Source organism: Lycium barbarum, chromosome 6 (assembly GCF_019175385.1).
Source record: "Lycium barbarum isolate Lr01 chromosome 6, ASM1917538v2, whole genome shotgun sequence".
NCBI classification, from domain to species: domain Eukaryota; kingdom Viridiplantae; phylum Streptophyta; class Magnoliopsida; order Solanales; family Solanaceae; genus Lycium; species Lycium barbarum.
In genome coordinates this window covers 83,172,425-83,184,606 of record NC_083342.1, presented here as the reverse complement: position 1 = coordinate 83,184,606, position 12,182 = coordinate 83,172,425, and the positions used below count along the sequence as shown (strand labels likewise).

General features: G+C 36.7%; 1 protein-coding gene across 1 annotated transcript; it reads right to left on the bottom strand.

The window, feature by feature from the left end:
* Positions 1-247: 247 nt before the first annotated feature.
* LOC132644407 (xyloglucan 6-xylosyltransferase 2-like) lies at positions 248-2,133 on the bottom strand. The gene has a single exon (XM_060361005.1). The coding sequence runs from the start codon at positions 1,849-1,851 to the stop codon at positions 469-471; it is 1,383 nt and encodes a 460-aa protein (XP_060216988.1). The 5' UTR covers positions 1,852-2,133; the 3' UTR covers positions 248-468.
* Between the last annotated feature and the right edge of the window lie 10,049 nt (positions 2,134-12,182).

Sequence of the window (12,182 nt, the reverse complement as noted above, 5' to 3'; positions counted from 1 at the left end):
TCTTCTCATAAGCACATTCTCAATTTAAAGTTCCACAGCGAGAGAAACTTAATGCAGAATGTGGCAGTATTATTTAATGAGAAGGCTAATTGAAATGAACTATGTGCAGCAATAAGAACACATTCTTCAGTGGAATTCAATACAAAAAGAGAACAAGGCAAGATTATAACCTCAAAGAAAGAAGAGTGCACCAAAGCCATTGCCTCAAAGATCACAACGATAACCAAAACTGAGCAACGAGAACATGTAATATGAATTCAATTATGCTTCCCATTGAAATTTATATAACTTAAAAAGTTATGTCACAAAACACTATGACAAATGAAGGAATACAATAACCAGTGCTCTAAGACAGGCATAAATATAACAAGTACATCGTGGCACATATTGCGATCAAATGGTACAAAAATTTAAGGTAAAAAGGGTATCCCAATCTTGACCTTCATGCATGATCCCTTTCATATGCATTCAAGAAGATGATACCTTGACAGCTTTAAATGGAGGGTGAAGTAATCCAAGCTCATCATTCACTTCAAGTGGATTGCTTGTTTCATTCCGTGTTCTCTTCACTCTCCTACTACCAAGTGATTTATGAGTGAATCCATATATCTGCAGGATCTGGTTGTCACCAAAGTTGAATGCACGATCCATTTGCTTCAAGCACCTCTCTACCGAATAATCTCCAAACTTTGCACAAGGCTTGCAACCCACAAAGTGAGTAACAAGTGGCCACCTGTGGTCACCAAGACCAGGGTGGTAATTCTCAATCATCTCTTCATATTTATCTACCAGAATTCCCCAATAACCGTGCAAGTAATAAGCATTCTCAAGATACACCTTATCACCCCATATCTTCCTTTGAGTTGCCAATATATACACCATTGCAGACTGATCATCAGCTTCAAAAACTGGTCTATCTTTAAGCTCCCGAGTAAGAAGCGCCCCGGCTTCATCCCTAATCTTTCCCTTTGGTCCCATAGGTGCCAAAACATCAAGCAAATCCAAAGCCCATTGAGTATTCCTCAATAAGAAGCTACCAGTATTCAAACCAATCCAATTCTTCTGATCATAAACCATCTCATTCCATCCATGCATCACAAGATTAGCATCTTTATACCTCTCCCATGGAAGCTCAAAAGCCATATCAGTAAACATAGCATCACTATCCATCCACCACAAAAACTCAACCTCAGGATGTGAAAGCAAAAGCTTCCTAAGCAATGGCAATTTAGCCCAAAAACCAGCCATTTCAGCATCAAGTAAAGCCATATTGTAAAAAATCTCAATCCCATGAAGCCTACAATAATCAATCTTGTTCTTTATTGACTTCAACAAGTAATGATCACCAACTGGATTTTCACATGGCTTAGGAGATGAACCAGTAACCAACAACACCCTTGGCTTATTAACCCCTACATAACTAGGGAAATTAGGATTCTTTTTCAACCACTCTCCTCTTTGGTCATCCCAATCTGTTATTTTAGGACCAAGAGTATAAGGTTGATTTGGATCTCTCTTAAACTCAGGCACACCATCATCCTCATCAACTAAAATCTTCTTCAAATCAAAATTAGCATAATTGTTACTATCTGCACCATCAGTTGTTGCAGTGGTTGTAGATACCTGTTGTGCTTCTTCAAGAACGCGTCTGGGCTCGACGCGCTTGCGGTAATAGCTAAAAGTGTCACGAATTTCCTTCAAATCTTGACCAGGAGTACCAAATCTACCAGCACCCAAATTCCCTCTAAGGACAATAACCGTAAGGAACAAACACAAGAATGTTAGCTTCCCATTCCTCACAATTCTCCTCACTTGCCATGCTCTCCTAGCACTCAAAAATCGATCTAACATCTTCCCCCCTCAACCTCAAAATGGAATAAAATTCAAATCTTGTTGATGGATAAAAATCAAATCGTGGAAAGTTTTACCGAACCAAAATGGAAAGTTTTGATATTGATTTCATTTGAAAGGGGAAACTGGGTGTTAGAATAAATGGAGATTTAGAGAAAGATCTGATGGTGGGTTTATGAGGAAAAGTGGAAAGAAACGTGTCGGTGGAGAGAGATGTGTAAGAAATGGAGATGGAGATAGAAAAATAGTACAAGAAGGAAACAACATGTGTACTCATTTCTTGAATCCGACAAGGTTTAAACATAAAATTAATATTTTATTTTTAAGTATAGATTATTTTAATCATTTAATAAAATGATTTATTAATCATTTACAGTCTGGATGATACTACGCGTAGTGGGAGAGTAGTGCTGTGTTGTTTCCATTTTTCATCTTTTGTTTTATTTTATTCTTTGGCTAAATTGGTAGAAAGCAAGTTGCAGTGAAAATTCAAGGTATTACGTACATAAAACATTTGTCTTTCCGAGATTATGACATATTGGCGGGCCTGCTAACTTCGCATGAAATCTTTTGTGGAAGATATACTGATTAGTTTCGTTCACGGTCTAATTATACAAGACTTTTAGTGTAGGCATTAGCTTTAAGTATGCCAATTGAGTAATAATATCGAGATTATTGTTAGGATTTTGTCCTGATTTTCTATCATAATTAGATTTTTTATTTTTATTTTGTAAAAAAGATTTTCTAGGTGGAAAAGATCTCTTTCATATTTGATTAATGCTTTTTCGAGGAAAAGTTTTGTATTTCTATAAATTGGGCATTCTTCCTTTACACAAACAACACAATAGCATCCATAATGTAGTCGTTTAAAGAGTTTTATTTATGGGGAGATTATTCTTTCCACCGTTTTTATGTTTTTCTTTATACTAATCTGTATGTTCGTGCGTTGCACGAATATATCTGCGCAAATACTATGAAATGCGACTTAAAAAAATAAACTTTCAATTTATATATATTCTAAAAATAATTATCAAGTATTCCGATTTTATCTAAAATGAACTAATTTTCTTTAAATATAATATGATTTTGAAGGGCATAAAAAAATATGACCGAATCAACATTTCACACATTTTTACCTATGTGCAATGCCATTAAATGTGAAATTGTAAGGGTAAAAAATGTCCCTAACATATTGAAAATGGTTTAAATCTGCCCTGATCCACCTGTTGGACTCCTACTGCTCTTACTGTTAGTTTGCAGGTTAAAAATGCCCCTCCTTCACCTATTGGACTCAAATTGCCTGTTACGATTATAAATATCTCTCATTTTAATGGAATTACAAGATATCATACGTATGACTCTAATTAAATAGGTGGTACTGATTTATTTGTATACGCAGCTATTAGACCCAAGCCATAAGTAACCCGACCCATTCGAATTTATTATGTAGCTTCATTTAGTAATATTATATTGTTAGTTAATTAGGAATTCAAAGCCCTGGATAAAAATTTCAAAATTATAATTTTATTCGACATTGTTATATTCATTTTACTCGTTGTCTTGAAATAGATACTTTAGTTTAATGACTATTATTTTATTTTTAACTTCAAACATAAGAGGTAAATTATTGTCTAATAATTATTACCTATTCATGTGCAAAGGAGTATATATTTTAATTAATAGATGTGATTTTCTAACTCAAATAAATAAGTTCCTATTTAATGAAGTAGTAATAGGATTGTCCCTAGAATATTACTACTAACGTGCTTTAAGGTTTATAGATTTTTTTTTTTTTTGGTTTAAGAAGTATGTTCAAAAGAAATAGGATTAGAGTTCATTAAGAGTATAAAAGTCGTGCAATATTTAAAGGATATTTTGGTCCACCAACATTTATATTCATGTTTTTAAAATAATATAGATTAGTTTTCTGATTTGATATGTAGGCCAGTTGGCTAAACCATATTAATACATTATGCTTATTTTTTAGTATAGTTTTCTTTGTCATATGATTTATCGTCATTCAAGGTTTGCAATTATTAGCTTTCGCATGACGCCTTATTATTTTCATCCCAACAAGTGGTATCGGAGCCAACAGTTTAGCCAATGGTTCAACCGGTTGAAGACATGTTCAATGCGACCAGTTCAAATCAAGCTGCAACCAATTTCACAATAAGGAAGATTTTGTCCAGAATACTACATGTGAAGATGAATTTTCAACCATATTTTCAACATTCTGCTGTTGCATCTTTAAGAATAAATATAAAATATTTTTTAAAACTATTTTTAACCCATAATATTTTTAACCTTACGTTTAACCATGGCAAGCAGCAGTGATGAAGATTATGTGAAGATTGAGACTCAAGATTATTTTGCTAGAAAATTCAGGCCAAGGGGAGATTTGTTCTGGTTTTTCCTGAATTTCCTACCTTATTTGAATTTTACCATAATGTTTTACTTCAAAAAGGATTTATTGGCAGAAAAAGGGTTTCCTTTGTGGAAAATGACTCTACTATATCTATCCTATTTCTTGGAGGAGAAGGTTCAGACTTCTATAAAGAGGATATTTGTTCTTCTCTGTCACGACCCAAACCGATGAGTCCTGACGAGTGTTTGACCTCTAGTGACCAAACATCCCTATACTCATATTTGAACCATACTGAACATCAAGGGCCCATAAGTGACTTAAACTGATCTCATACTGCCTCATGAAGGGGTGACATCATGAACTCTGTACATTTACATACATACAAGCTGAAAGAACAGTGCCAGCCAACTAGGCCGCTACATATACTGTACACAACAGAATAGGAGCCGACAAGGCTACATCACCTGACATACACATACACCTGTCTACAGACCTCTACTGGAATAAAAAACTGTAGAAAGGACAGGATAGGGCCCCGTCATAGCCATATGCATATACATCTCCAAAAGGATGGCGTACCAAAATAGACTGCAGCTCCGGATCGAATGGAGAGCACCAACTACTGCTGAGTAAAGGTCCTAATGAGCGAGACCACCTATCTGTCTACCTATACCTGTGGGCATGAATGCAGTCCCCCAGGCAATAGGGGAGTCAGTACGGACAATATACTGAGTATGTAAGGCATAAGAGTAACATGAGTATAAGCATAGGAATCATGAACTGAATCTGGAGCTCAAAGCTAAGCTGACTGTCTGCATAGATTTGTATAAACAAGTATCTGTATAACTGACAATGCCTCTGTGGGCGCATAATCTGAATGCTCTCAATGATAATCATGCTCATGTATATAAATATAGGTCATAATGCTGAGGAACGTTCAGCCCGATCCATATCCCATATAATAGTGCCGAGGAACATACGACTCGATCCATATATCATATACTAATGCCGAGGAACGTACGACCCGATCCATATATCATCATCAAGGTGCACCAGGTTATCAGGTGGTAATGCGTATATAACGCCTATCCATTTTCCCATACCCCATGTACATATAATATACGCGCATATAACGCCTTCTGGTCATGGGTCAATATGCATATGTATATAAATGCAATGCATAACTGAAATGTATACATAGAACTCTCGGAGTGACATAAGGTCATACTACCTCCGATGGACAACTTTTGAGCTAACATCATCGACATAAGTAATCTCAAGACCCATGAACAGAAGGAACAATCATACTGGGTATAGGGACATCAAAGACTGAAATACTCCTAGTGCTTCTAAGAGTAGAGTAATATGGAAGCTCATTTAATCACTTGTTGGCTCATAACATAGTATCATGCCAAAATAAAGAAGGAATAGCCTTAACATACCTTTTGTCTTCTTAACGACTACACGTTCTCCTTCCAATCTCGCGACTCTACATTCAAGAGGATTCGTACTAAGGTTAGGTCATTGAAAGCATGATTAAGTTTAAACTAAAGCAACTAAGGGCTAACGGAATTTGGGCAACATTTCCTTTGTTTCATTGACGTTCTCCATATAATAAACAACTCCCCAAACATCAATAGCAACATCCATAATATCATAATCAAGAGGCTTCTTTCAAGTTAAGCATTGTCCAGTCCTCAAGACTCTTTTTTAAGGTCATTCATAACAATAGCTACAACACAACACCATATTCACTTAGTAACCCTCTAAACAAGATTATACTCATAGCATGCTAAGAATCATGACTCGAGTTAATTTACTACTCAAAAATATCATTAAATCCACATTTGAACTTCCTCTTTTGCTTTCTTCCCCTCAATCAAGTTATTCAACAACTAGACATTCTTAATAACATGGAAACAAGTATAAAAACTCACCTTAATCACACAAGAGAAATATTTGAATCAAATCATTCACTTGAGTGAAACCCCAACTTCAACACCAAAGATAATCTTGAGTTTTACAAACCCTAGTGAGCCTTCCAACACTTAGATCCTTTGATTCTTGCTATTTGATCTATGATCTCTCTTGGGTTTGTGTGGAATATACTTGAGAGAAGGTTCTAGAGCATTAGGAGTTGGGAAGATGTTGGAAATTAAATAAATGAGGAAGGGTCGTGCATATATAAAAATATAAAAAAACTGGCCCGACCAATTATACGGCCATTTATACGGTTCGTATAACTTATACGGTCCATATAAATGGAACGTATAATCCCACCATGGTTGCACCCTTCTCTGGAAATGGTTATACAGACCATTATACGGGCCGTATAACTTATACAGTCCGTATAAGTGGCCGTGAAACCCAATTTTTTCCGAAACGTTTTCTCGTCGATTCGTTCAACCTCCAATCCTTATGGAACATTATTGACACTTATATAATACCTCATTAACCATCTAAGGGAACTCATATTTCTTCCTCAAGGTGATGCTAGGCAATGCATAGCTCAAATGATACGAAATTTCCCAAAACATGGCTCAACCTTAACTTTCTCGGATGAACTTACTTCTTTAGCCTCAAATGCCCTTGGAATCTTAATTAGAATCATCAAACATCCTTCTTCACCTTACAAGGGCTTCATTCCCACTTTAGGTTTACATTGGCATGTTCATAATGCGAGCGACACGAAATTCCAATGTGTAACATTCTCAAACACAACGTAATAGCATCCACAATGTAGTCATTAAAGAGTTTTGTTTAGGAGAGATTATTCTCTCAGTAGGTTTTGTGCTTTTTATATTAGTTTCTCAATATGTAGGTCACTTGACCAAACATATTATAATATTATGTTTTTGTAGTTTATTTTCTTTGTTGTATGATTTATTGTCGTTCAAGGTTTGCAATTATTAGCTTCCGCATGACGCCCTGATTATTTCGATCCCAACAAGTGGTATCAGAGCCAAGTTCAACGAGGCTGAAGACAGGTTCAAGGTGGATCAATTCGACGATAATGAAGATTTTAGTCCAATAAAAAGAAAGATATATGAAGTACTACGTGTGGAGACAATCTTCGATCATATTTTCAACAATCCTGCTGCTACATATTTTTAAAACCAAAATAATTTTTAACTCATGCTTACTTTAACGCATGAGCTCCAATTTTCAACTCATACGTACTTTTAATGTATGAGCTCAAATTTCAACCCTTGCTTACTTTAAACCCTTGGGCCAATTTCAACTGATGTTCACTTTTAACGCATGGCTCCACTTTCAACCTGTGCTCACTTTTAACGCATAAGGCACAAATTTTAGCCCATGCCTTCTTTTAACCATAGCAAGTAGCAGTGATGAAAATTATATATACTAAGAAGGCAGATCAAGTTTTGTCAAGAACATCCAGGCCAAAAAGGGAGATTTGTTAGGGTTTTGCCCTGATTTTCTACCATAATTAGAATTCATTTCTTGGTGGAAAATGTTTCCTAGGTGGAAAAGATCTCTTCCATATTTGACTAATACTTTCTTGGAGGAAAAGTTTTGTATTTCTATAAATTGAGGATTCTTCCTTCACACAAATAACACAATAGCATCCACAATATAGTCGTTTAAAGAGTTTTGTTTATAGGGAGATTATTCTCTCCACAGTTTTTATGTTTTTTTATATTAGTTTTTGATTTGATATGTAGGCAGTTGACTAAACCATATTCATATATTATGCTTATTTTTTAGTATAGGTTTCTTTGTCATCTAATTTATCGTCATTCAAGGTTTGCAATTATTAGCTTCCACATGACGCCCTGTTATTTCGATCCCAATAATTATTGTGTTGTGTATATTCATGAATATAAATTGTTATATAGATAATAATAATGTAGACATTAAATTATTATATGATGAAAAAAATATTACATAATTACTCTGTATATTTCATTTTAGGTATCTTAGTTACTATTATTTACAGAGTCAAATGATATTTTCTTTAATCGTAATTTTTTATTGAGTACTTTAAATATTTTGAATTATGTTAACAATTGTGACTTATAGTACGTTTTATGCAATTTCTAACTGTGCAAAATTTACTTTAAAAAATGGAAGATTCTATGCCCGATCTCACACCAAAAATTAGTTAATTTGAACCTTAAACTCCAACCCAGGCCACATAAATTGGAAGAGAATGAGTATTGTGTAAGAATTGCCTAATTTAACGACACTTTGGTCTCTAAATAATATCACTCACGCATTATTAAAAAATGTATTCAGTATTCTTATTCAGAATTATATTTTATATGTAATAAGACATAAATATCAAAATGAGTTATATCAGTACCAGAAATAAACCATTTGATTTTCGTATTAAACATTCCATAAATCATGATGAGTTTAATATCAGAAATCAATGTTATACTATTCTGTGGAGATCATATTAGTAAAGCACAATTTTATGCCGCACGTAATATTACACACACACACACACACACATATATATATATATATACATATGCATATATATTTTAAAGTATAGCAATATATTGTTTATAGTCGGTCGAATTCAGTATTTACTTTTCATTACATAGATTATATATTGATTATATACAGTTATACACATACCATACATAGGTTTAGGGGTATATATGGATTGGGTTGGTTCGGATTTTTCAAATACCAAAACAAACCAATGGCATCGGATTTTTAAATCTATAAACCAAATTGTTTAACCGTAAATCGGTACAGTTGAATTTGTATACGTGGTCTCGGACATGTGGATCAGTGTGACCAAATAATGTTATAATTAGCAATAGAAATCAGTGCAAATGAAATATAATTGAAAACAGAGAGTTCGAATAGCCTGGACCTTAGAGAAGCTTTGAGCTAGAGTCTCCAGTCAAGATTGCAATTGTAACCTTGCTAAATGGAACTTAAAGCGATAAGAAACTAACTACAATATAAGAATGAATTATTTTTTGTATATAATTTTAGATGCCTTTACAATGGAATGAGAGTTCCTATTTATACTTGACCTAAGGGGTACATGTTCCATGAGTCATGCCCCTACTATTATTACAAATTAATGCTATGGTAATGATGGCAATAAAGGTGATCATAACTCTTATTAATGCTCCGTGGGAGGCTCAAAGTCTTGGTGTAGCATATGACAGTTGGCCTTTGTCAAACACTTTCAGTTTCATGTCTTCCGGTACAAGGAACTTCACCGAGCCCCCGGTGCAATGAGAGTACCTCCGGGGACGCTTCATGCTGACATGGATCCGATTCATCCTTAGTGACACATGTCACTATAGCATTTGTCCAACTGTATCCTACCAATTTTCCCCAATATAGATAGTCCCCCCACTTTCCGGGGACTCGAACGGGTGTTCTCAGGAAGTGGAAAGGTCTTAAAAGCTCTTGAATCATTTCTGACAATTGACAATATGCACATCCCTTTGCTATGAACATTCTGTGCACGTGTCGTGTCTTGAATGAATGTCGGTTTGCATCCTTCCTCAGCGGGTACCGAGGCAAATTATGACCTTTGAGAAAATCTTTTGCTTATAAAACCACGCTACACATCTAATTTTTGTCACTTCACACTTCTTCATCTTTCTTTCAAATCTCCCTACGAATGAAAAACCAGTTGCCGGAAAGATTTTTCTACACATTATCATTAACTTCCTTCTTTCTTGCAGCATGTCGTCTTCGCAAACTCCTTCCTCTGAGGCCAATCCTCATTCAACCTCTAACATTACTGGGGTTCCCACCGTCGTGGCACCGACATCTCTAGCCATTGAAGATGAACTTCAACACGGCGGTGAGAACTTTTCTAGGAAAATAACTCCTGCTAGATCCATCATGCCAAAAAATTGGCATCTGGAAAATGATCTTCAAGAAAAATATACTATAATGACCAGCCCATTGGACGAGATTCTTATGCCGGGGACTATCAAACCAGAATCACTGCTGGTCTCCTATTTGTTATGAAGGCGTACTGCTGGTGGAAGGACGCCGAAGTCATTATCCCCGACGAAGGTGAAAGAATCACTTCCTACTGGTGGGGGTACTCATATGTTTATACATACCCCTTCTCAATGAAGATTGGTACTCGCATAGATGAGTTCATCCTCGACATATACCGACAGTACAAAGTGTACTTGTCTCAAGTGAGCCCATCAATATGGAGGACCGTTACTAGTCTTTGATATTTCGCAAACCTGGCCGGAGTGGTCTTCACCCTGGATCATTTGATCCGAGTGTATTCTCTGAGGATCTTCCGGGGAGGCATTATTGAGGTTGTTAAAAGAGGCAACAAGTCAATCCTTACCAGTCTTGATGATGACTATGACAGGGGTTGGCCAGAGCATTTTGTGATTGTTGCCACCGCTGATCTTCTTCCAACCGGTAACAGACCTATACCGAAAACGTGGTACCCCGCTCGTAAGTTTTCCTTATTCATGTCAATTTTTTTACTTTTAATTCTTGTTGCTCAAGCCATAAGTTTTTCTCTTTCCTACAGCTACTCCTTGGGAACCCCCAAAAAATTGATAATCTTGTCGACTGGATCCAGAGTATCCTAGATGTTTCCACTCCGGAAACCCAAATGTGAAAGATACTTTCTGAGCACCGAAATTAGATTCCAAGCAACCATGGTAAGCACCTTCGTTTTGCTCCTTTCCCCATAATTTTCAAACTGAGAGACTTTACGGTGCAAACACTTTTTTCAGATTTACCCAAGTCTACCCCTTCTGTTCAACTTACCAAGGTACGCGACGATGTTGCTGCAGCCATTCGGATTATCAACCAAACTTGTGAACGCAAGTGGATCGGTAAGGGTTCTTTATCAATGAGAAGTGAAAGGAGGGAGAGGAATGGAGGTCCAGGCTTTTTCCCTGGAGAAGAGTCCTTTTTATTCGCAGAGATGAATATAGCAGAGCACGGGGCTTCGAGGACACGAGCTTCCTTTACCCATGTTGGCTTCGTTGCTGCTATCTAGAAAGCCCCGCCTTCAACTTCTTCCACTATTCCTACTCCTTCCACATTACTGGTTACCATGCTAACTTCTCAATCACCACTGTCCTCGAGCCATCGTAGAAGGTCGCCCTCCTGAGGACACAAACCTTTCCCTAAGTGAGAAGAGCTGGTGAATGAATATTCGATCTCGATTGAAGAACCTAATTAATTTAGGATGGTCACCTTCCAAGTCCTGGCCGAGTTGTGTCACCTATTGTCCAAATCCGTAGGTGTGGAAAACTAAATAAGGTATGTGGCCTAAAAAAAAAGACCGGAGGAAGACGCGCGAGGTCTCTTCTGAATGCATTATCAACGTTGTATGCATGCTGTGGCCCGGGTATTTTTTTTTTCATTCAAGACTTTCCTCTTACTTCCACCGCATAACTTTAACTTTTTTTTGTTCAGTCCAACTTCCTGTGTAATAAAGGTCTCCATAGGATGATCGAGGAAAAGGTCACACTGCGACTGAAAGAGAAGCTGCTGTAGAGCGGATGTTAGCGGCGAAAATAAAGCTTGCCAGGGTTGAGGAGTTGGAAGCCAAACTTGGGCGGTCTGAGGTTGATAAAGAGGCCTACAACCAACAAGCTACCATTCTCCAGAACCGTGTTGAGGATTGGACAACAAAATAGAGACAGGCTTATGATTTCATGGCTGACGTGACGGTGCACATATCCGATCTTGAAGCTGACGTGCAATCCTTAGAGGAGCTTCTCCAAGACAAGTATGATAAGGTTTTTGCCATTCAGAAGGACAATTAATCCCTGAAATCCAAAATGGCCGTCGTCACGGCTCAGAACCAGCAGCACCGAGATGCCAAACTAGAACTGTCTAAGACCAGTGTAATTCTCTAGAGGACCAATGCTGATCTTACACATGCTGCCGAGATGGCCGAACCCAAACTTTAATCTACTATTAACTGCCATACCTTGGCTTTTATTAGGAGTGGATACAACAAGCGTTGGAA